The sequence below is a fragment of the Natator depressus genome, chromosome 1 (assembly GCF_965152275.1).
Source record: "Natator depressus isolate rNatDep1 chromosome 1, rNatDep2.hap1, whole genome shotgun sequence".
Classification (NCBI taxonomy): Eukaryota; Metazoa; Chordata; order Testudines; family Cheloniidae; genus Natator; species Natator depressus.
This window is the reverse complement of record NC_134234.1, coordinates 333,724,303-333,750,982: the sequence shown is the minus strand read 5'-3', so window position 1 is coordinate 333,750,982 and position 26,680 is coordinate 333,724,303. Positions and strand designations below refer to the sequence as shown.

General features: G+C 40.6%; 1 protein-coding gene across 2 annotated transcripts in view; it reads left to right on the top strand.

Annotated features, from left to right (window-relative positions):
* Window positions 1-26,680, top strand: part of CDC123 (cell division cycle 123) — a 79,947-nt gene that overhangs the window by 32,234 nt on the left and 21,033 nt on the right. For both annotated transcript variants that reach the window (XM_074942624.1, XM_074942623.1), the window contains 2 exons: window positions 5,698-5,820; window positions 18,746-18,774. In XM_074942624.1, the coding sequence (XP_074798725.1) occupies window positions 5,698-5,820; window positions 18,746-18,774 (152 nt within the window). The remainder of the gene's footprint in view (window positions 1-5,697; window positions 5,821-18,745; window positions 18,775-26,680) is intronic.

Below are 26,680 nucleotides of genomic sequence, written 5' to 3'. Positions count from 1 at the left end.
TATCTAAGGTTTGCTCCTATTCCTTTAAAAACAGTAGAACATGGAAACCTTTCTTCCCCTATCACAACACTATCTTCCTAGGATTCTTATTCCTTATTGCTTCCATCTATATTTGTTTTAACTTTGGGTTTAAATTTTTTTTCTGTCATATTAAACATGATGAGTTAAATTCTGTTCTGTATTAAATCCAACAGCCTGACAACATATTTATGCCCAGCAGGGTGGTGGATATATCCTTGAAATCTGTGGATGGGCTGTGCAGAAACCCACCACAAAGAATTAGGTTTTTTGGAGTGGTCATTAAGGGTATGGCTCACATGTTCAGGGCTCTAATCTGGCCATGATCCTGTAGCTAAAAGCTATTGTGTGAGGTTCAGCTGGTCACACAGTGCTCCTTTATCGTGCTTATGTTTTTGGGACCAGAATACATGTATCTAGAATTTGACCTAACCTACTTGGAGACCTGGCAAGGGGTCAGAATCTAGGGGGAACAAGGAGAGACAAGAAGGAATATAGATGGGAAATCTGATGAACATCTTAGATGTGTACATACCAATGCAAGACGTTTGGGGAATAAACAGGAAGAACTAGAAATACTAGTGAATAACCACAAATCGGACATGATTAGCATCACAGAGACTTGGTGTGATAATTCACAGGACTAGAATATCGGTATAGAAGGATACAGCTTGTTCAGGAAGGACAGGCGGAGAAAAAAGGGAGGAGGTGTGTTGCCTTGTTTGTCAAAGATGTATACACTTGCACAGATCTTAAGATAGAAGTGAGAGGCAGACCTGTTGAAAATCTCTGGGTAAGGATAAAAGGGTTAAAAAAAAAACAAGGGTGGGTTATGGTAGGGCCACCTAACCAGGAAAAAGAGGTGGATGACTCTGCTTTTTTTTTTTTTTTTTATTAAGAACTAACAAAATCATCCAAAGCACAGGGCTTGGAGGTGGTGGTGGACTCTATTACCTAGACTTCTGTTGGGAAAATAATACAGCAAGGCACAGATTATCCAACAGGTTCTTCGAATGCATAGAAGACAACTTTTGATTACGGAAGGTGGAGAAAGCAAGTAGGGGAGAGGCTGTCCTAGATTTGATTCTGACAAACCGGGAGGAACTGGTTGAAAATTAGAAGGTGGAAGACAGCTTGGGTGAACGTGATCCTGAAATGGTAGAGTTCATGGTTCTAAGGGATGATAGGAGGGAAAACAGCAGAATAAAGACAATGGAGTTCAAGAAGGCAGACTTTAGCAAACTCAGAGAATTGGTAGGTAAGATCCCATAGGAAGCAAGTCTAAGGGAAAAAAAATTCAGGAGAGTTTGCAGTTTTTTTTAAAGAGACGTTAGCAAGGTCACAAGAGCAAACTATCCCAATGCATAGGAAAGATAGAAGCTATGAGAAGAGACCACTCTGGCTTAACCAGAAGATCTTCAATGACCTGAAACTCAAAAGAGTGTCATACAAAAAATGGAAGCTAGAGCTAGGTCAAATTACAAAGGATAAAGTTATATTAAATAAAATAAAATTTAAAAAAAAAGCATGTAGGGACAAAATTAGAAAGACCAAGGAAAAACTAGATTTAAGTAGCTAGGGACACAAAGGGGAACAAAAAAAAAATATTTTACAAATACATGAGGAATGCCAAGGACAGGGTAGGACCACTACTCAGGAGAGAAAGACAATAACAGAAAACGTAGCAATGGCTGAAGTGTTAAATGCCTTTTTTGTTTCAGGGATCTATTTTGAGTCTGGTTCTATTCAATATCTTATTAGAATTAAAAATGATCTTGATAAACTGGAGAAATGGTCTGAAATGAGTAGGATAAAATTCAATAAAGACAAATGCAAAGTACAATACTTAAGAAGGAATAATGAATTGCACAAATGCAAAATGGGAAATGGCTGCTTAGGAAGGGATACTGGAGAAAAGGATCTGGGGGTTATAGTGGATCACAAACTAAATGAGAGTCATCAACATGATACTCCTGGGGAAAAAAAGCAAATTTCATTCTGGGATGTATTAGCAGCAGTGTTGTAAGGAAGACATTAGAAGTAATTCTTCCACTCTATTCAGTGCTGAGAAGACCTCAACTGGAGTTCTGTGTTCAGATCACCACGTTTTGGGAACGACATGGACAAATTGAAGTCCAGAGGAAAGCAACAAATATGATGAAAGATAGAAAAAAATTGGACTAGTTTAGACTGGAAAAGAAGGCTGCAATCATGTCCTCCTTCAGTCTTTTCAAGTACATAAAAGGTTGTTATAAAGAGGAGGGTGATAAATTGTTCTCCTTATTCACTGAGGACAGGACAAGAAATAAGAGGCTTAAATTGCAGCAAGAGAGAGTTAGGTTAGACATTAGGAAAAACTTCCTAACTAGGGGTAGTTAAGCACTGGAACAAATTAGGGAGGTTGTGGAATCTCTGTTGTTGGTTTTTAAAAACAGATTAGACAAACACATGTCCACAATACAAATAATTGCAAATACCCCAGGGTATGTGTACTATGTCTTACAAAAATTTTCCAATATACATTTCATCATGTTATATTTTAAAACATAACAAACCTGCCAAGTTTTTTTTAATTGGCATGTCAGTTGCATTTCTGCAAATAATTCCAGCTACATGCCTGCATTCCCATTTCCTTAAAATGGACACGTTTGTCAACCAAGATTAGGAGTAACACTTCATCCTGTGTTAGAGAAGTGCACACTTGCAATTAGACGGCTGCATCCCCAGAGTTGCCACCTTCTTTTGGTGTGATATTGGGCCTGCAGTCGGCTTTGCAGTACTATTGGTAATTAAAAATTCAATTAAGCTCACAAGCTCCCCACTTCACATACGTGGATTAAGAACATGCCTGTGAAAAGGTAATCAATATTCTTATGTTAAATTGCAAGCTCTGATATTGTTTGTTATATAGTTTAAAATAGCAAACAGTTGTAATCCATATGTCTGTAGTGGGAGGTTATGGCTTTCTCTTTTCATAAGTTACTCATGCTTTAATAATAGAACGTCTTGATTTGTCAGTGTCCAGCAGGGTTTTGTGCAGTTGGTCGTGTTTATGTATCCAGTGTCAAAGCATCTGTCGCTGAGGATATACGTTAAGTGTATCAGGTTTGAATAATCTTATTGATGCCAATTTAAACCAGTGTCTTCTAAACAAAGAAAATGTCTGCAATTGTGAGCCTCAAATGCAAGGCAGTTTATCATTTGTGAGGCTTTGGATACAAGAGATCGCTCTATTGAAGTGAATTAGCGAAACAACGCCTCGGATTTCATTCCAGTGGAGTAAATTGTTATGAAAGTTGCTTTTGGATCAATTTTAAGATACTGTGAGACTATATTTGGATTTAACCTGAGAGCACTATAAATGAAGGCATTTTTCCTTTCACGCTTTTTACTGAGGGCCTATCAATTTTAATCAAATGAGAGCCTTCCTGCTTTCCTAGACTGTGCCTCGTCTCCTGACGAGCAGTCATGACCACTGTTCCTTTCACTATACAGAGCTAAGTTCCTCCCCTCTCTGCACTGTTTCCAGCCTCCTCTACCCTGGATGGTTGCCCAGCACTACATCAAGTAAAGAGCATGGGAGAAAAAGTTCCTGGCAGAAGTAGGCAGGGCGGGTAGAGACTTCTTCAAGGAGTCCCAAGTAGCTGCAATGTCCAGAAAACAACTGGGGCACAAGGTGGCCACATAACCTTCCTACTCACTATGGTAAAAGGAGCTGGTCAGTCTTCTATTGTTAACTGTAGGATTAGCACGTATCCAAAGGGTTAAATATATAATAAAACATAGGTGTGATGTGATGCTGAGGGTTTTGATTAGAATCTTTTTTTTCCCCCTCCTATATTTCCCTCATGATGTATTACAGGCCCTTAACTGCTAAATTCTAATTTTAAAAATGTAATAAATATACCTTTCACCATTTATTTCAAAAATGTAAAATGACAAAGGACCTTCCCATCTTATGTAAAGATGTTACCTATAAAACAGCCACATAGAAAAGGTTTGGCTGCGTACATGGGCCGCAGCTGGGGCTAATTTGCCCCACCCCATTTCAGAGCTAGAATTATTTTTAAAAATAAAGTCCCTGGCCATTAACATCAAGCAGCCTCCAGTTCCAGATTACAGCCAGGTCAGTAGCAACCTGTCCAGATGGGACGTGAGCAGCTGGCAATTTTAAAATATTTGCACAGTGTTGTAGACAGCGCTGGAGGATACTCAAAGAATCTGGACACTCAAATAGCAGCAGCAGCTGGTGCCATATTTCAGGGCCTTCAGAGGCCTCTGTGGGAACATCATAATGTCAAGCTAGCTATAAAGCTTGCAGCTAGAGAACCACACTTGTGCTAACTCTGTTGTATGGCAGTGAAAGCTGAGCACTGAGGAAGGCTTAAGAGTGGCAGACTGACATTTTCGATTCTTGTCTTCATCAGCTGCTCAATATTAAGTGGCAGGACAAGACCAGAAATGAGGACATTCATAGCTGAACCCAGCAACCACCTCAATCAGTGCTGATTCAGTTTTGGTGGCTTTCTTGGTATGGAGATGATATTAGGATGGAAGACCCATAAATTACAAAGTGTAGGGACCAAGGAATGCTGCGACATGATTGACGATCATGTGGTCACCAAAACCTTTGGTAGCGCCATGAAATTGCCAGTGATGGACATAGACTGAACATCCAGCCTTATTACATTAAGGGCCTAGGTAGAAATCCATCGGAATGGCACTTGATTTTCAAGGAAGCTTCTTCCTTTAGGGATTTTGCCACAATGATGATTTTAAGAGCTCCTATACAGGAGGTTATATACCCTTGAAAGAGGGCTAAGTGAGCTCCCATTTTGTCTTGTGCAGCAGCAATTAGTACTGCTTTTAGAGCTGTGTGCCACTTAGCTTCAGTGACTCTGGATGTACAGACAGAAGTAAGGAGCCACACTGGCTTCTGTCAGCACAGTAAAATAAGTGTTCTGCAGCAGGATGCAGTAGTCAGCAGTGACTCCTTTTCTCTCTTTCAATCCCTCTGATGCTTTGAGCAGGGGATTGGACTAGATAACCTCCTGAGGTCTCTTCCAACCCTAATCTTTTATGATTGAGTTTGAAAAAAGGTGTTTTGCTCAGCTTCTTTGGACCTGACAGGCTTTGACATAGGTCTTGTTTTCACAGCACTGTTAGCTAGAGGTATAACTCAAGTGTTGCCCCTAATCCAACTTGTGCCCACACACAAAAATCTCTAGCTCAAATTAAGTGGGATTTTAAGCTTGAGGTAGCTTGCCTGTCAGAGGGTTGGCTTGAGGACCACTGAAGGTCAAGCTAGTAATTCAGTGGGAACTCAGCTTTAGGCTTTTGATGAGAAAGGGAGTTATTAAAAATGTGGGAAACTGAGACAGTGTCCTCATATAACGAAAGTGGCAAACCACCAGGGGTGTCTGTCTGTCTGTCTTGTAGTGGGGGGGAGAATCTTCAAACACTGGAAAGTAAAGCTGAAGAGTAAGCTGCTGGGAGTGTTATTTTGTTGCATTTAAAATTGATATTTTTCAATATAGATCACAATGTGCATCTTTCTAATAACTCAATCCTGTCCCACTAACTTCTTGGCATCTCAGTAACACTTAAAAAAAAGAAAAGAAAAAAAAAAGGCTGTAAAATGTACATATGTAATTAATTAATTAATTGAATTCATAACAGGTATATCCCAGAGAGACTACACTCAATACTATGAGCATATCTCTAAACAAAACGACGAGATCTGTAGATGTATACAGGAGTTCTTCAAGAAGCACATTCAATATAAATTCTTGGATGAAGATTGTAAGTATCTCTTTAAGGGTTGTATTAGAAAGCAAGATTGTGGGAAGTGGGAAATGTTTTATGGAAGTTCCTAATTGCTTATTAGTCACACAAGTAAAAATTAACTTTAAAATAGAATCTGGGGGCCTGATCCTTCAAACATTTCTTCATGGAACTCCCATTGACTTCACTATGAGTTCTGGGCTCAAAAGGGCTTGCAAGGCCAAGAAAGTAGAAATGAGGCCTATCAGCTGCTTGCCAGCCCAGGATGCTGTAGCTGCTTGCCAGCCTGGGATTGTTTCCTACAGTTACTTAGAAATACCAGTGAAAAATAATATTTCCTAGTAATATTTGACATTGCTAATATCTTAACTCTACAGCTATGTAATGTTTTTGTTCTCTGACTGCATGCTAATGCTAGTTGCTGCTTGCACGGTGTTTGGCTCTTTGATTTGAGAGAGTTTTGTATTCACTGAAAATGTCAGTCCTTCCACCTGTAGAGGAATGATTTAAAAAAAAAAAAAAAAGAGGAGGTTGGTGGTAAGGAAAAATTACACATTAATTATGTACCCAACAAAACAGATAGGGGGCAAATAGGTATTTAGATATTTGGTTACCTTTTATTCAATAGTTAAGTTTATTCACCTGCAAAAAAAAAAAAAGCACACCTCCAATTTTTTAAATATCAACATCTGATAAATATGCCTTGTCTGCTGAATGTCTTATTAGATTTTGCTCAGTTTAATAAAATCACTGCAAGAGATGTCCTAGATGTTGTAACGCCATTAAACAGAGATCTCATGACTATATTTCTATATAATATCTCTTTAAACAAAAGTTCACTGTAGTAATTATTTTACTTCTGATATTTACATGGCACAGATTTGTAAACCAGTTAATACTTCCCAATAAATAAATACTAGGGCTATTAATTAATTGCACATAATTCTCATGATTAACTCAAAAAAATTAATTGTGATTAAAAAATTTAATCGGATTAATCGCAGTTTTAATTGCATGGTTAAACAATAGAATACCAATTGAAATTTATTAAATATTTTGGATGTTTTTCTACATTTTCATATATATTGTATTCTGTGTTGTAATTGAAGTCAAAGTGTATATTTTTTATTACAGATATTTGCACTGTAAAAATGATAAACAAAAGAAATAGTATTTTTCAGTTCACCTCATACAAGTACTGTAGTGCAATCTGTTTGTCATGAAAGTGCAACTTACAAATATAGATTTTTGTTGTTGTTACATAACTGCACTCAAAAACAAAACAATGTAAAACTTCAGAGCCTACAAGTCCACTCGGTCCTACTTCTTGTTCAGCCAATCGCTAAAACAAACAAGTTTGTTTACATTTACAGGAATCATAGAATCATAGAATATCAGGGTTGGAAGGGACCCCAGAAGGTCATCTAGTCCAACCCCCTGCTCGAAGCAGGACCAATTCCCAGTTAAATCATCCCAGCCAGGGCTTTGTCAAGCCTGACCTTAAAAACCTCTAAGGAAGGAGATTCTACCACCTCCCTAGGTAACGCATTCCAGTGTTTCACCACCCTCTTAGTGAAAAAGTTTTTCCTAATATCCAATCTAAACCTCCCCCATTGCAACTTGAGACCATTACTCCTCGTTCTGTCATCTGCTACCATTGAGAACAGTCTAGAGCCATCCTCTTTGGAACCCCCTTTCAGGTAGTTGAAAGCAGCTATCAAATCCCCCCTCATTCTTCTCTTCTGCAGACTAAACAATCCCAGCTCCCTCAGCCTCTCTTCATAAGTCATGTGCTCTAGACCCCTAATCATTTTTGTTGCCCTTCGCTGGACTCTCTCCAATTTATCCACATCCTTCTTGTAGTGTGGGGCCCAAAACTGGACACAGTACTCCAGATGAGTAGATAATGCTGCCCTCTTATTATTAGAAATGTCACCTGAAAGTGAGAACAGGCATTTGCATGGCACTTCTGTAGTCGGCGTTGCAAAGTATTTACGTGCCAGATATGCTAAACATTCGTATGCCCCTTCATGCTTCAGCCACCATTCTAGAGGACATGCTTCCATGCTGATGACACTCGTTAAAACAATGTGTTAATGAAATTTGTGAATGAACTCCTTGGGGGAGAATTGTATGTCCCTGCTCTGTTTTACCCGCATTCTGCCATATATTTCATGTTACAGCAGTCTTGGATGATGACCCTGCACATGTTCATTGTAAGAACACTTTCACTGCAGATTTGATATAACTCAAAGAAGGTAGCATGTGAGATTTCTAAAGTTAGCTACAGCACTCGACTCAAGGTTTAAGAATCTGAAGTGCCTTCCAAAATCTGAGAGGGATGAGGTGTGGAGCATGTCTTCAGAAGTCTTAAAAAAGCAACGCTCCAATGCGGAAACTACAGAACCCGAATTACAAAAAAGAAAATCAACTTTCTGCTGGTGGCATCTGACTCGGGTGACGAAAATGAACATGCGTCGGTCCGCACTGCTTTGGATAGTTATCAAGCAGAACCCGTCATCAACATGGACGTATGTCCTCTGGAATGGTGGTTGAAGCATGAAGGGATATATGAATCTTAGCACATCTGGCATGTAAATATCTTGCGATGCTGGCTACAACAGTGCCGTGAGAACGGCTGTTCTCACTTTCAGGTGACATTGTAAATAAGAAGTGGGCTGCATTATCTCCTGTAAATGTGAACAAACTTGTTTGTCTGAGCATTTGGCTGAACAAGAAGTAGGAGTGAGTTGACTTGTAAGCTCTGAAGTTTTACATTGTTTTGGAGTGTAGTTATGTGACAACAATGCAGGTTTTTTTGTACATAATTCTACATTTGTAAGTTCAACTTTCATGATAAAGAGATTGCACTGCAGTACTTATATGAGGTGAATTGAAAAAAACTGTTTTTTTTTACAGTGCAAAAACTTGTAATAAAAAATAAATATAAAGTGAGCACTGTACACTTTGTACGTGTTGTAATTGAAATCAATATATTTGAAAATGTAGAAGACATCCAAAATTATTAAAATAGATGGTATTCTATTATTGTTTAACAGTGTGATGAATTGTAATTCATTTTTTTTAATCGCTTGACAGCCCTAATAAATACTGCAGGGGGAAAAAAGGCCAGTTCTGTAACATGAGTGCCTAGAGCAATTCAGGATCTTAAATGATGGGTAGTTACCAACAATGACTAAAGGAATAGGCTGGATCCTTTCAGTAAAAATATTGATTAAATGGTCCCTTCAAAAAGGGTGCTGATGCTTTTTTGTTTAACTACTTCATTGATTTTTTTTAAAATTAACAAAACATTCAGAACTGAACATTGGGGATGGAAACATATATGAAAGAACATTTAATAAGAAAGTATGTGGATCAGTTATTTATGAAGATTAAAATGCTACCAAATGTTTGCCATTAGAACAGCTATGATATCTTTTGAAAAAAGGAATTGTAAGTCTGTTTCCAAGAAGTTTTTTTTATATATATATATATTTTTTTTTTTTTTAAATGTTGACATTCAACATTTTAGCTGCTTAGACCTTTTCATAGCTGGACTATAATTTAACAGATTCCCACTGCAGTAGTAGAAGTAACTTGCACTTCATTGTGGTTTAAAAACTAAAATTGCAAAACATTTCACAGTGGGAACAATCTCCACACTCTCCCAATCCAGCAAACCACTTAAGTATGCACATAATTTTAAGCATGTGAATTGTCCTGTTGAAGTCAGTGAGCTGCTCATGTTTAGTGGGTAGCCCCATTGACTTCAATGGGACAACTCACAAGTTTAAAGTTAAAAGAAAAGGAGTACTTGTGGCACCTTAGAGACTAACCAATTTATTTGAGCATAAGCTTTCGTGAGCTACAGCTCACTTCATCGGATGCATACTGTGGAAACTGCAGAAGACATTATATACACAGAGACCATGAAACAATACCTCCTCCCACCCCACTCTCCTGCTGGTAATAGCTTATCTAAAGTGATCACTCTCCTTACAATGTGTATGATGATCAAGTTGGGCCATTTCCAGCACAAATCCAGGTTTTCTCACCCTCCGCCCCCCGCCCCCACCCCCCCCACACACACACAAACTCACTCTCCTGCTGGTAATAGCTCATCCAAACTGACCACTCTCCTTACAATGTGTATGATAATCAAGGTGGGCCATTTCCAGCATAAATCCAAGTTTAACCAGAACATCGGGGGGGGGGGGGTAGGAAAAAACAAGGGGAAATAGGCTACCTTGCATAATGACTTAGCCACTCCCAGTCTCTATTTAAGCCTAAATTAATAGTATCCAATTTGCAAATGAATTCCAATTCAGCAGTTTCTCGCTGGAGTCTGGATTTGAAGTTTTTTTGTTGTAAGATAGCGACCTTCATGTCTGTAATTGCGTGACCAGAGAGATTGAAGTGTTCTCCGACTGGTTTATGAATGTTATAATTCTTGACATCTGATTTGTGTCCATTTATTCTTTTATGTAGAGACTGTCCAGTTTGACCAATGTACATGGCAGAGGGGCATTGCTGGCACATGATGGCATATATCACATTGGTGGATGTGCAGGTGAACGAGCCTCTGATAGTGTGGCTGATGTTATTAGGCCCTGTGATGGTGTCCCCTGAATAGATATGTGGGCACAGTTGGCAACGGGCTTTGTTGCAAGGATAGGTTCCTGGGTTAGTGGTTCTGTTGTGTGGTATGTGGTTGTTGGTGAGTATTTGCTTCAGGTTGGGGGGCTGTCTGTAGGCAAGGACTGGCCTGTCTCCCAAGATTTGTGAGACTGTTGGGTCATCCTTCAGGATAGGTTGTAGATCCCTAATAATGCGTTGGAGGGTTTTTAATTGGGGGCTGAAGGTGACGGCTAGTGGCGTTCTGTTATTTTCTTTGTTAGGCCTGTCCTGTAGTAGGTGACTTCTGGGAACTCTTCTGGCTCTATCAATCTGTTTCTTCACTTCCGCAGGTGGGTATTGTAGTTGTAAGAATGCTTGATAGAGATCTTGTAGGTGTTTGTCTCTGTCTGAGGGGTTGGAGCAAATGCGGTTGTATCGCAGAGCTTGGCTGTAGACGATGGATCGTGTGGTGTGGTCAGGGTGAAAGCTGGAGGCATGTAGGTAGGAATAGCGGTCAGTAGGTTTCCGGTATAGGGTGGTGTTTATGAGACCATTGTTTATTAGCACTGTAGTGTCCAGGAAGTGGATCTCTTGTGTGGACTGGACCAGGCTGAGGTTGATGGTGGGATGGAAATTGTTGAAATCATGGTGAAATTCCTCAAGGGCTTCTTTTCCATGGGTCCACATGATGAAGATGTCATCAATATAGCGCAAGTAGAGTAGGGGCATTAGGGGACAAGAGCTGAGGAAATGTTGTTCTAAATCAGCCATAAAAATGTTGGCATACTGTGGGGCCATGCGGGTACCCATAGCAGTGCCGCTGATCTGAAGGTATACATTGTATCCAAATGTAAAATAGTTATGGGTAAGGACAAAGTCACAAAGTTCAGCCATCAGGTTAGCCGTGACATTATCAGGGATAGTGTTCTTGACGGCTTGTAGTCCATCTTTGTGTGGAATGTTGGTGTAGAGGGCTTCTACATCCATAGTGGCCAGGAGGGTGTTTTCAGGAAGATCACCGATGGATTGTAGTTTCCTCAGGAAGTCAGTGGTGTCTCGAAGGTAGCTGGGAGTGCTGGTAGCGTAGGGCCTGAGGAGAGAGTCTACATAGCCAGACAATCCTGCTGTCAGGGTGCCAATGCCTGAGATGATGGGGCACCCAGGATTTCCAGGTTTATGGATCTTGGGTAGTAGATAGAATATCCCAGGTCGGGGTTCCAGGGGTGTGTCTGTGCGGATTTGATCTTGTGCTTTTTCAGGAAGTTTAAAGTTATGTGAATGCTTAAGACTCAATCCATCCCCTGCCCAGTGTAAAACAGTTTCTTACAGTATCTCCATCAGGTTTCTTGAAGTGTGGTGCCCAGAGCTGAACACACTACTCCAACGGAGGTCTCACTATAGCTGAGTAGAGCAGAACAGTTAACTTCCCTTGTCTTACATACAACGCTTCTGCTAATACACCCCAGAATGGTATTGGCCTTTATTGCAACTTTATCACATTGTTGACTCATTTAATCTATGATCCACTATACCCCTCAGTTCTTTTTCAGCATTTCTACTGCCTAAACAGTTATTCCTCATGTGGTAGTTGTGCATTTGATATTTTTTTCTTCCTAAACATACTACTTTTTGCTGATCTGTATTGAACTTCATCTTGTTGATTTCAGACCAGTTCTCTGATTTGTCAAGGTCAATCTGAATTCTGGTCCTGTCCTCCAAATGCTTGCGACCTCTCCCATCTTGGCGTCATCTGCACATTTTATAAACATGCTCTCCACTCCATTATCTAAGTCATGAATGAACATATTGAATAGAACTGAACCCAAAACAGACCCCTGCAGGACCCCACTAGATACATCCTCCCAGTTTGACAGTGAACTGTTGATAACTACTCTTTGATTACAGCCTTTCAAACAGTTTTGCACCTGCCTTGTAATAATTTCATCTAGATGCCATTTTGTTAGGTTGCTTATGAGACTGTCCAGTGGGCCTGTGTCAAAAACCTTACTAAAATCAAGATATCACCTCTACTGCTTCTCCTCATCTACTAGGCCAATAACCCTGTCAAATGGTTAAGCCTGTGCATGTTTAAATGGTTTGCTGGATTAGATTTATTTTCCATTTGTATTACCATAGTCCCTAGGAGCCCTAGTTATGGGCCAGGACCTCACTGTGATAGGCACTGTAGAAACCTAGAACAGCCCAAAGGGGCTTGCAATCTAGTGACCAAATCAATCTTCCCTCCCCTTGATTTTTCTGAAAAGTGACGTTTTCTCATGCCAACCTATGTTTTACTGAATTATTGTTGTTAATCTTGCAGAGACAGGTATCTTATGAAAGAACCTTGATAGTCTCAGAGGCTGGAATTCTGTTTGTCCTGATCACTGTCCTTGGAGAAGGCTAGTGGCCCTGAAAGCAGTGTCGAGTGTGATAGTGTTTCTAGACCTAAAGAGCTGTGAAAAATCCAAACAGAAGATCATGTCATTCTGATTATCATCTTGCTTTTCCCCTCTACGTTATTTCCAACATGATTTTATCTGATATGTCATCAATTGATACATAGGAAATGAGACCAATCTTTTAAAAAATGGGTGCCTAGAGTTAGGCTCCTAAAGTGCGGTCTGTGGGTGGGGAAAAGATTTTCTACTGGTTGCTGCCATCTGGCTTTCTTTAGTCTTTCTCCTCATACCAAATAGAGAGAGCTCTCCTTCTGAATTCTCTTTTGAGAAAAGAATACTTCAGGGTGACCTTACCTGATGAAGTCTTGCAAATCTGTGGGCTCAGACACTAATAAATGCTGATCTTCTCTCTTTGGAAGGCTACTTCCAGGAAGTGCCACACAACAGTGGGTTTTTTGTTTGTTTGTGTCTATTGATTTTAATTTTTGTTTCCAGCTTGTCTATTGACAGTTACAATATTCACTGTTGGGTAGCAAATTGATTCTGTTTTTTATTAAATAGGTTCTTCTCACTTCCATTTTTTTTTTTTTTTTAAGTTATAGTGTTCTAGTTTTTCTGGCAATCTTCCCTAGCTTCTCTGCTGTTCACAGAGAGAGTTGTTTGCGCTTTTTCCACTTGGATTAGTACCATGTCCAGATGGAAGTGCTGAATAATTGCAGCTGGAGTACCTCAGATTCATAGCAGTTAGAGAATAGAGGGATGAATTTTTTTTTTAAGAAAAACTTTTAACTAATTTTAAAAAGTTCAAAATACTATCCCAAAAAATGAAGAGGAATGTGGAAAACTTTTTCTTAATCCTCATTTTTAATTACCCTTACGAAAGGTACTGAATTAGTAGCCTTTGCATCTGAAACCTTCAGTTTAGCTATGAATGCATGGTACAGCGTGGGCAATAGTGGAGCAAGTTGTCTCATAAATCCCCACCAAAACACCTCAGTTCTGTCCGGGAGGCACCTCTGTGGGAGAGGGAGTAGCTCAAGTGTTCTTGCTTGTTTAGATTTTTTATTGGGCAAAGATTACCAGCCAATGGTGCCACTTAGTACCAGTTGTGATGTGAATGCCTGTCCACTGACAACTAGCTAGGAGCATCAAACAACCATCAGATTGCAATGATTTATGGTCATCACTGCCTTGGGCCTGATTTAAATTGACAAAGATGACATTACTATGAAGTACCTGTAGCTTTTGCATCAATGAAACAAGTGTGCTCACATCTCCTGTTTCTGTTAATCAATAAGCTTGGTTGAGCAGAGATGCCAGGTTTCTTTTTCCATTACGTGTTGTTCCTTGCACAGATGAACAGCCAGACTTGGGGCTTGTCTGCCTGAGAAAATTGTACAGGTTTAACTTGAGGTGATTTTTAAATTGATTTAGCTAAACCGGTGCAAAAGGCTGTGTAGACACACACTTTAGTTTAAGCCAGCTTTATTTCAGTTTAGCTAAAGTCAATTGGGAAGTGGTTTAAGCCAAGCTGCAATAAGCTATTCTTAATGCTGAAATAAGAGTGACCACACAGCGGTTTTACGGGTTTCACTAAATCAGTTTTTAAATTACTTCAATTAAACAGGTGCAAGTTCTGCATGTAGACATGGCCTGAGTTTTCAAAAAGTCTGTGTGTAACTCTGCGTAGGAAGACATAAGAATGGCCATACTAGGTCACACCAGTGATCCATATAGCCCAATATCCTGTCTTCCAACAGTGGCCAGTGCCGGATGGTTCAGCAGGAATAAACAGAACAGGGCAATTATTGAGTGATCCATCCCCAGTCATCCAGTCCCAGCTTCTGGCTGTTCAGGGACATCCAGAGCATGGGGTTGTGTCCCTGCCCATCTTGGCTAATAGTCATTGATGGACTTATCGTCCACTTAATTTATCTATTTTTTTTAATTAGTTATATTTTTGGCCTTCATAATATCCCATGGCAAAGAGTTCTACAGGTTGACTGTATATTGTATGAAGTACTTCCTTTTATTTGGTTTAAACCTGCTGCCTATTAATTTCATCAGGTGACCCTTAGTTCTTGTTTTTTGTGACGGGGCAAATAACACTTCCTTATTCACTTTCTCTATACCATTCATGACTTTATAGACCTCTATTATATCCGCCCTTAGTTGTTGTGATGGGGTTCCTGGGGTGCATCCTGGACAGTGGGACTGCTGAGCCCTCTTTCCCACAATCTGGGGTATCTCTCTCACTCTGTGGTGCTGTTACCAAGCTACAAACCTCTGACAGGTGCTGCGCTTACACAAACATCCACAGGCAGGGACACCCCCAACTGAGTTACATAAATGCTTCTCCTAGCCACTCATGAAACAACAATAGAGTGGCTCCAGTCAATTTCCCCCAGCTCCCCAGTCTTGCACCCCATAACTGTACTGTCTCACACTGGGCAGAAGCCTGACCAGTGAAAGTTCATTACCCAGTTTGCCCCTCCCTCAGTGTGGCGAGGACACACACTAGCCTTTGTAAACTGAGCTGAGATTTCCAAAGCACTTCAATCAACACTCACTGTTTTAGGTAAAATATAAACAGATTTATTAACTAAAGAGAGAGACATTTTAAGTAATTATAAGTAGCAAGCATAGAGATTAAAGTTGCTTACCTAAAAATAAAATAAATTTGCAGTCTGAGTTCTACAAACTAAACAGGATTTGAATCAAGCAGTGTCTCTCCTGAACAGATGGTATAGTTCTTCAATACACAGACTGGGACTCTTCTCCAGCCTGGGGCCATCTTCCACAGTTCACAATCTTTGTCCTCCAGATGTGTTTCCAGGTGTTGAGTTGTGGGGGGGAGTAAGGCCAAGTCACGATGTCACTGCCCCTCTTTTTATAGTTTCTTCCAGCTTGCTGGAAAGATCTTTTGCTATGATGTGGGTCAAGCTCCATTGTATACAGTTCCTGGGACAGTGGATTCTTTCCCCGATGGGTGTTGGTGAGCCATTAACACAGTCTGGCTGCTCCATTGTTATACCTAAATGCTGGTTCTGAGTGTTCCCAACTTCACAACATATTTCAGTAACACACACACAGCAAAACTTCATAACTTCACATGCAATGATAGCGCCTACAATCCAACAGGATATTCATGTTCAACAGATTACAACTTTTAAAATGATGCCTCACAAGGCCTACTTCGTACAAAACATATAATGATATGACCACGGTGAATAGGGCGGTTCCGCGGTGCTGCTTTGAGATACAGACTGCCATAGTCGTCTCCTTTCCAAGCTGAACAGTCCCATTCTTTGTAATCTCTCCTTATATGGAACCTGTTCCATACTCTTAATCATTTGTGTTGCCCTTCTCTCTGTACCTTTTCCAATTTCAGTGCATCTTTCTCGAGATGAGGCGACCAGAACTGCACACAGTGTTCAAGGTGTGGGTGTACCATGGATACATATATATAGTGGCATTATGATATTTTCTGTTTTATTATCTAACCCTTTTCTGATGGTTCTGAACATTGTTAGTTTTTTTGACTGCTGCTGCACTTTGAGCAGATGTTTTCAGAGAACTATCCACGACTCCAAAATTTTTCTTGAGTGGTAACAGTTAATTTAGACCCGATCATTTTGTATGTATAGTTGGGATTATGTTTTCCAATGTGAAGTACTTTGCTTTTATCAAGATTGAATTTCATCTCCCATTTTGTTGCCCAGTCACCCAGGTAGGGAGATTCCTTTGTAAATCTTCGCAGTCTCCTTTGGACTTAACTATTCTGAGTAATTCTGTATCATCTACAAATTTTGCCACCTCACTGTTCACCCACTTTTCCAGATCATTTGAGTACGTTCAACAGCACAGGTTCCAGTACAGATCTTTGGAGGACCCTGCTCTCCATTGTGAAAACTGACCATTTACTCCTACCCTTTGTATCCTATCTTTTAACCAGTTACTGATCTATGAGAGGGCCTTCTTTCTTATCCCATGACTACTTAGTTTGCTTAAGAGTCTTTGGTGAGGGGTCTTGTCATAGTCTTTCTGAAAGTCCAAGTACACTATATCGACTGGATCACCTTTGTCCACATGCTTATTTACATGCTCAGTGAATTCTGATAGATTGGTGAGGAATTATTTCCCTTTACAAATGCCATGTGGACTCTTCCCCCAACAAATCATGTTCATTTATTTGCCTGATAATTCTGTTTTTTACCATAGTCTCAACCAGTTTGCCTGGTACTGAAGTTAGGCTTATAGGCCTGTAATTGACAGGATCACAGGATTGACGTTTCATTAGTTACCTTCCAGTCATCTGGCACAAAGTCTGATTTAAGTGATAGGTTACATGCCACAGTTAGTATTTCTACAATTTCATATTTGAGTTCCTTCAGAACTCTTGGGTGAATACCATCTGGCCTGGTAACTTATTACTGTTTAATATATCAGTTTATTTCAAAACCTCTCAATTGACGCCTCAGCCTGGGACAGTTCCTCAGATTTGTCACCTAAAAAGAATAGTTAAGGTGTGGGGAACTCCCCCATATCTTCTGCCGTGAAGACCAATGCAAAGAATTCATTTAGCTTCTCCACAATGGCCTCAGTTTCCTTGAGTGCTCCTTTTGCCCCTCACTCCTCCAGTGCAGTGGTTCTCAACCTTTCCAGAATACTGTACCCATTTCAGGAATCTGAAGCCCGAGCCCCGCCACCTGGGGCTGAAGCATGTAACTTAGCTTCGTGGGGCCCCCTGTAGCATGGGGCCATAGGCAGTTGCCTGGCTTGTCACACCCTAACGCCAGCCCTGCACTTGTGACTGCCCCACTTAACTCATCCCATGACCCCCCCGGGGGATCACGACCACCAGGTTGAGAAACGCTGATTCAGATGAATTGACAAACCCCCTGGAAGACGTCTGCGTGGTTGAGTACCACTGCTCCAGTGGCCCCACTTAGTGTTTGCCTGGCTTCCTGGTTCTGATGTACTGGGGGAAAAAAAATTGCTGGTAGTTTTTTGTGTCTTTAGCCAATTGCTCTTCAAATTCTTTCTTGGCCTGCCTTATTATCCTTGTATGCTCAACTTGAAATTTTATACTTCTTTCTATTTCCCTCACTAGGATTAGACTTGCAATTTTTGAAGGATACCTTTTTTCCCTCTAACCGCCTCTTTTACTCTTCTGTTTAGCCATAGTGGCCTTTTGGGGGGGAGGAGTGGGTCTCTTACTGTTTCCTCCTCCCCCACTTAGGGCATACATTTAGTTTGCACCTCTATTATGGTGTTTTTAAATAGTCACCGTGCAGTTTCCAGGTATTTCACCCTTGTGACTGTTCCTTTTAATTTCCATTTAAGTAGCTTCCTCATTTATGTACAATCCTCTGGTTACAGTGTGTATGGTAACACCCATTGTTTTATGTTCTCTATGTATATAAATCTCCCCACTGTATTTTCCACTGAATGCATCCGATGAAGTGAGCTGTAGCTCACGAAAGCTTATGCTCAAATAAATTGGTTAGTCTCTAAGGTGCCCCAAGTACTCCTTTTCTTTTTATTACATGTGTGTACCACAGCTAGCACAATGGGGCCTTGATCCCTGATTAAGGCCTCTAAGTGCTACTACAGTACAAACAATAATATTGAAGGTAAGCTCTCCTTTGTTTCGAAGAGCATCATAAAATGTTTTGGGGTGGAAATATCTGTATTAAACAATAAAGACCTGTAGAAAACCCAGTCTATGCATTGGCAACAGGACTTCTCTATTGCTGTTTCTACTCTCCATCATAAATGAGCGCTGTCCTGGGCTTTCCATTTTGTAGGCAGACTAAACTTTGGGCATTTGTGCTACAAGCGCTTGTTTATCTGTTTACACTTAGCCATGTGTGTAACCACATATATTTTGAAACTAACAAATCCATTTTTCTTCTTTCCAGTTGTTTTTGATGTGTACAGAGACAGCATGGTAAGTTGTTAATGGCTCATATTATTGGCATATTCTTTGATTTTATTATTTATATTCTGTGGAAATTCTTATGCTTCCTAAGTACAATAGAGGTGAAATGAATGATGGCTTTAACCTCCTGAGAAATATTGTGATGGTGAGTGTGTGACGTTGCACACTATATGATTTTATGAAAGTATGCTGATGAGTGTGAATATAATGTAACTAAAATATGCTTCGTGCAAAAGGTCTCTTGTAAGGTATCACTACAAAGCTAATAATCTACTGAGTGTAGTCATCCTATTTGTATAAATGTATCACTATTGTATCTGAAACTAGAAATATGTACTATAACTCTGAGGGCCTATTGTAATTATGCAAAGTGTGGGCCATTAATCGTGGTTTGGAATCTTGATGGCTCCCATCAACCATGACAACTGACTGTGGATGGCTCTGTTTGCAGGCAGACCTTCCTGTGAGTTAGGCTGGGAGGAATGAGGGCTTGGGGTCTCACAGGACATGTGATCATGTCACCTGAACTGGAATCCATCTTTAATCTGGTGTTTTTCCATTGAGAAGGAGGGGTGGGAACCCAGAGGGACAAGGAATTCCCACCTTATGCAAAAGATATATAAGTGGGTGGAACAGACCAAAGAGGAGTCATCATGAGGAATCCCCTAGCTACCACCTGAGCTGGAACAAGGGCTGTACCAGGGGGAAGGATTGTGACCAGACTAGGAAGGTGTCCAGTCTGTGAAAGAAACTTATTGAAACATCTCTAAGGGTGAAATTTTATCTGTATTCAGTTTTATTGCTGTACTAGACTTAGACTTGTGTGTGTTATTTTATTTTGCTTGGTAATTCACTTTGTTCTGTCTGTTACTACTTGGAACCACTTAAATCCTACTTTCTGTATTTAATAAAATCACTTTTTACTTATTAAGTAACCCAGAGTATGTATTAATACCGGGGAGGGGGGTGGCAAACAGCTGTGCATATTTCTCTGTCAGTGTTATAGAGGGTGAACAATTTATGAGCTTATCTTGTATAAGCTTTGTACAGGGTAAAATGGATTTACTTAGGGTGTGGACCCCATTGGGAGTTGGGCATCTGAGTGTTAAAGACAGGAATACTTCTGTAAGCTGCTTTCAGTTAAGCCCACAGCTTTTAAGGGACGTGGTTCAGACCTGGGTCTGGGTTTACAGCAGGCTAGTGGGTCTGGCTCAAACCAGGCAGGGCACTGAAATCCTAAGCTGACAGGGTGGAAAGCAGGAGCAGACATAGTCTTGGCACATCAGGTGGCAGCTCCCAGGGGGTTTCTGTGATCCAACCCGTCACAGAGTGAATGAAAAATATCTAGATTTTTTATTTAGCATTCCATTCTGCAGTTGTTTTCTTATATCATCAAGTCCTGTTGACTTGAGTGTTATCTAATGGACCTAAATATTCTTTAACCTGTTCTTTCCTATTTTGGTTTATGTCCTCCCCCTTTGTTGTTAATATTGTGCTAAGTATCAGGTCATCGTTAACCTTTTAAGTGAGGACTGAAGCAAATAGGCGTTAAACACCTGATCCTTCTTGAGCTCATCTGTCATTTGCTTTCTTTCCCTGTTAAGTAGTGTACCTACACTTTCCTATTTCTTTTTCTTGTTCCTAATGTATTTATAGAACCATTTTGTGCCTTAGCTTTTCTGATTTTGTCTATACATGCTTATGTTTACTTTTGTACTGCTCCTTAGCAATTTGTCCATGTTTCCATCTTTTGTAGGATTCCTTTTTGATGTTTAGGTCATTAAAAGAGCTCCTGATGGAATCATATTTGCCTGTACTATTCTTCCTCCATTTCCTTCACATTAGGATAGTTTGCTGTTGTGCCTTTAATATTGTCTCTTTGAAAAACTGCCAGCTCTCCAGAACACCTTTTTCTCTCAGATTTTCTTAGATTAGATACCATTCAGGTAGGAAAGTAAGATGATTGGGATGTGCATGTGTTATATTACAATAATGTTTGTAGTTCTTTTGCAAATAATTTTCTCCAGAGAATAAGCAGGTTATCTTTAAAAATATGTAACAGAATCTTTGATAAGACTTCAAAAAAAATGTTTAATGGTGTGTCTCACATTTTGGGGTGCAATCCAGACCAGTGTGGGGTTGTCATCGCTTGCCCTGTAACCTTAGGTGCGTGAATGTTCTGCTGCTGTGGCTCACAGCCTGGACACCAACAGAAAAGCACACAGTATCCTGAGTAAAAAGAAAAGGAGTACTTGTGGCACCTTAGAGACTAACAAATTTATTTGAGCATAAGCTTTCGTGAGCTACAGCTCACTTCATCGGATGCATTCAGTGGAAAATACAGTGGGGAGATTTTATACACGGAGAACATGAAACAATGGGTGTTACCATACACACTGTAACCAGAGTGATCACTTAAGGTGAGCTATTACCAGCAGGAGAGCAGGGGGGGAAACTTTTTGTAGTGATGATCAAGGTGGGCCATTTCCAGCAGTTGACAGGAATGTCTGAGGAACAGTGGTGGTGGTGGTGGTGGGGGGGGAATAAACATGGGGAAATAGTTTTACTTTGTGTAATGACCCATCCACTCCCAGTCTCTATTCAAGCCTAAGTTAGTTGTATCCAGTTTGCAAATTAATTCCAATTCAGCAGTCTCTCGTTGGAGTCTGTTTTTGAAATTTTTTATTGAAGAATTGCCACTTTTAGGTCTGTAATCGAGTGACCAGAGAGATTGAAGTGTTCTCCAACTGGTTTTTGAATGTTATAATTCTTGACGTCTGATCTGTGTCCATTTATTCTTTTACATCGAGACTGTCCGGTTTGGCCAATGTACATGGCAGAGGGGCATTGCTGGCATATGATGGCATATATCACATTGGTAGATGTGCAGGTGAACGAGCCTCTGATAGTGTGGCTGATGTGATTAGGCCCTATGATGGTGTCCCCTGAATAGATATGTGGACACAGTTGGCAACGGGCTTTGTTGCAAGGATAGTTCCTGGGTTAGTGGTTTTGTTGTGTGGTATGTGGTTGCTGGTGAGTATTTGCTTCAGGTTGGGGGGCTGTCTGTAGGCAAAGACTGGCCTGTCTCCCAAGATCTGTGAGATTGATGGGTCGTCACAGAAGCACATCACAGCTTAACTGAACTGGGGTAAATACACCCTTCCCTTCAAACACAGCACTGAGTTGGTTTATTGTAAAAATTAACCGAATTTATTACCGAAAGGACACAGGTTAAGTGATACCAAGTAGAAGGAATAAAGTTAGAAAGGGTTACAAACAAACAAAAGTGAAAATACTTTGTAATGGCTAAGACCTAACTTAACAAGCTAAAGTCTTTGTTCAAGGTAGCTTCCTTACCAATCTTCCATTCCAAGAGACTTCAACCCCTTTGGTTGAAGGACCTATCTTTCTCGGCTTGCAAGGATCTGGTCTCTTGTATCTGTGCAGTGATGAATAACTTAGGGGTTCTCTGCCCCTGCCTTAATAGTCCAGTAAACCTTAGAAAACCATATCTCTAAGTTAATTGATCTTGCTTCAAGAGGCAGGGAAGTTCCCTGGGGGGTGCTGTCTCCTTCTTCTGCCAAGAGTAAGTGGTCATCTTTCCCTACTTGCTCTCCTGATGACTTTGTTTACCTTGCATATAAATATGCCGCCTTTGTCTCTGCCTGACAACCAGGCTGGTCAGACAAGCAAATACACAGTCCTTTGTGATCTGAAAACGCTGACTCCCCAGCCATCTTGTGAGTTTTAATAGTTCTGTTTACTGCATATGTAAATTACTGTCCCATTGTTACTGGTCAACCCTGCTCCATTTGTATTCAAGGACTGAGCAGACCTGTTTTATACTTCATTCAAATACAGACTTTAAAACATAGTATCCGACAACATCCATAACTCCACATGTAGTATTAATGCAAACATTTCACAATGATATTAATCACCAGTGTGTCAATAGTTTTCCAGTGACACGACACCTTTTACATACAGATCACGCCACTAATGAGTTGGGGTACACTGATCAAGCCTGCTGAAACTCAGTGTTAGATACCGGGAAGCCACTTGCCCTAAGGCACTGGGATGCTCTTAGGGTCACACCTCCCCCCTTACGAAGCTGCAGGAGGGTTAGTCATTGGCTGACCCAGAGGCAGCAGGTCAGGACCCTCTTTCTTGGCCAGGGTGTCTGCCACCATATTTTCTTTCTCCTTTATATAGCAAAAACCTGTTTTGTCTCCTTTGTCTGTTTACAGTCTCTGGGATATAATATCAGAGCATGTCCATAATTTCACCTACAGAGTTGTTACAAACATTTCACAGTGACATTAATGACCAGTGTAGTGTTGGATTTCAAATGATATATTACATCTCACGTTTTAAATAAATATCATGACCCGAGTGTGTGAGGTGCAATGACTATGTCAGACCAGACAAGAGTTGCTGATGTAGAATAGTGAACCATCGATGGGCGTCTGTGTCAAAATATCGCAAGAAACTGATTAAATATTACAGGGGCGACTGATACCTCCGCCTATTATTAAGGTAGCCTGTCATGTCCCGTCTATAAGAGCCTGGTTTTAGTTGCTTATAACTTATAACTGGACTGTTTGGGCTGAAATTTTCCAAACTGGGTGTCTGCCTTCAGCTGAATTATTTTTCCAAAACTTTCAGCCAAAATGGTTTAGCCTTTTCTGAGAACAAGGCTAGAGAAAAGTACGTTGTTTTGCCGATGCAAAACAAAATTCTGTTCTTTTCTTTGACCAGCTCTAGCTGCCCTGCTGCTTTGGAAGAAGGACTTGAAATATGGCAGAGGGTGGCCTTTATGTCAGGGATGGGCCTTTTGCCATTCCAGAGAAAATCCACCCAAAGTTGGCCAATATATAAGCCTGTGAAAAATCACAGTTTGCACGTGCTCAGACTTCAATTTTAATAGCTAAAATCTGCTTTTATCCTCACTGAGCATGCTCAAGCCTCATAGCTGCTCATGCTGACCAAACTGAGTGTGTGCTATCCCCACATACCAACGTAATATGCTCCACCCAAGGGCAATAGGGAGAAGCTGGACTTTCCCGAGAATGACTGTTCCTAGCTGCTTCAGACCACGGTGAGGCTAGGCACTGGAACTGAAAGCAGGGAGCCTCTCTCTCCTGTGTTCTCACTGACAGCCTTTCAGGAACATCCAGGCAGCATGGGGGAGGAAGATGTCTGATTTGAATGCAGAGGGGACGAAAGCCATACTGGGGAGAGGCAAAGGAGGAGATTGCAACAAGGAATCTAGTGCAGTGGTTATTTGATCAGGATTATTTGGTCGGGCCCCCTTTCTTTATGTCTGTAATAGTTTACACCCCACCCCCCCAAGTACTTACACCACAATCCAGCTCTGAAGGCAGAGAGTGGAGAGCAGCAGCTGCTAGCTGGGCTGCAGCAGCACAGAAGTAAGGGTGGCAATGTGAAAAGTGATATTCGTCAATACCACTTTTCACAGCAGATGTTAGGATATAGATATTTAGGCCTGTTTGCAAAGGCCTATACTTTAAGAATTTAGGTGTATTTTTATTACTTAGCTAGTTATAGAGGTATACAAGAGAGAATCAAAATCATTGTTTGCCAGCGTAAGGGCCTTTTGTTTACTGTGACAGTCTGAGGCCCTGTTCTTAGGCTAATGCTGGGAAGTGTATGGTTACATTTTTACATTTTAAACCAGTTACATTGAAATAAGGTGCTATTGGGCTGTTAGGAATACAATTTTGTTGTTTCAGTGTAACTGGTTTAAAATGTAAAAATGTAACCCTACACTTCCCAGCTTATGGCTGCCTCTGTTGCTTAGCCAAAGGCATAAGCCTAAAAACAGGGCTTCAGACTGTCACAGTAAACAAAAGGCCCTTACGCTGGCAAACAGTGATTTTGATTCTTTCTTTTATACCTCTACAACTAGCTAAGTAATAAAAATACACCTAAATTCTTAAAGTATAGGCCTTTGCAAACAGGCCTAAATATCTATATCCTAACATCAGACTGGTCAGAGAGGTTGAAGTGTTCTCCTACCAGAAGAGTACCCAGAAGTCACCTACTACAGTACAGGCCCAACAAAGAAAATAACAGAACGCCACTAGCTGTCACCTTCAGCCCCCAACTAAAACCTCTCCAGCGCATCGTCAAAGATCTACAACCTATCCTGAAAAATGATCCCTCGCTCTCACAGATCTTGGGAGCCAGACCAGTCCTCGCTTACAGACAGCCCCCCAACCTGAAGCATATACTCTCCAGCAACCACACACCACACAACAAAACCACTAACCGAGGAACCTATCCTTGCAACAAAGCCTGATGCCAACTCTGTCCGCATATTTATTCAAGTGACACAATCATAGGACCTAATCACATTAGCCACACCATCAGGAGCTTGTTCACCTGCACATCTACCAATGAGATATATGCCATCATGTGCCAGCAATGCCCCTCTGCCACGTACATTGGCCAAACCGGACAATCTCTACGCAAAAGAATAAACGGACACAAATCTGACATCAGGAATCATAACATTCAAAAACCGGTAGGAGAACACTTCAACCTCTTTGGCCACTCAGTAAAACACTTAAGGGTGGCAATTCTGCAACAGAAAAGCTTCAAAAACAGACTCCAACGAGAAACTGCTGAGCTTGAATTAATATGCAAACTAGATACCATTAACTTGGATTTGAGACTGGGAGTGGCTGGGTCATTACACATATTGAATCTATTTCCACATGTTAAGTATCCTCACACCTCCTTGTCAACTGTCTAAATGGGCCATCTTGATTATCACTACAAAAGCTTTTTTTCTCCTGCTGATAATAGCTCATCTTAATTAATTAGCCTCTTACAGTTTGTATGGCAAATTCCACCCTCTCTCTCTCTCTCTCTGTGTGTGTGTGTGTATATATACATATACACACACACACACACACACACACACACACACACACACACACATATATCTTCTTGCTATATGTTCCATTCTATGCGTCCGATGAAGTGGGCTGTCGCCCACGAAAGCTTATGCTCTAATAAATTTGTTAGTCTCTAAGGTGCCACAAATACTCCTGTTCTTTTTGTGGATACAGACTAACATGGCTGCTACTCGAAACCAATCGGGTCTTAGGCATCTTAGATTTGGGCACCCAAAATCAGTGAATGCTTTTGACATTAGTCTTTCTGTTCCTTAGCTCCCAATCTGTAAAATGGAGATAGTACTACCCTTCAGCTCACAGGGGTATAGTGAAGATAAATTAATATTTGTGAAGCACTCAGATACTAGTGAATAGCACTATCTGGGGATGAATCAGGGAGAAATTAATAATTCTGTCTTCATAACAGGGTTTGAGTGGAACGCAGTAAATAAGGCATTGGGCCACACATGGAATAAAGATAAAACAAAATATTGAATAGCTGCTCACTAAGTGAGGGCCATCCATCCTGTGCACTGAATGAAGTTGTGGTACTGTGGAAAAATGTGTGATCATGTAATTAACGGGCTTGTCTACATAATGTTTCAATGAAACAGCACTACATGTAAGTGCACTCGGGAGCCTTTAGTGTGCACCAGCAGGAACTACACAGAACAGTTAATGCACAGCACATTAGTGCATCTTAAAAATCACGTCCCCGTAGAGTGCATTACCCTGTTTTGTGGACAAGCCCAAAGACTGTATCATGTTGCTTGCAAACAAGGAGTCCGAGATCCGGTTGCATAGGCAACCTTAATCTGGCATTTTCTAATTTTTAGTGCTTAACTTTGCAGGCTTAATTGTGTTTGACTGTGTGATAGAAACTACTGGTGATGACAAGTTTCTAATAAAGAAAAGGGAATTGGGTAGACTTAACTACCGAACAGATCTTCTCTCTGCTTGAGATTGATGTTATTTGAAGGACTCTGCCT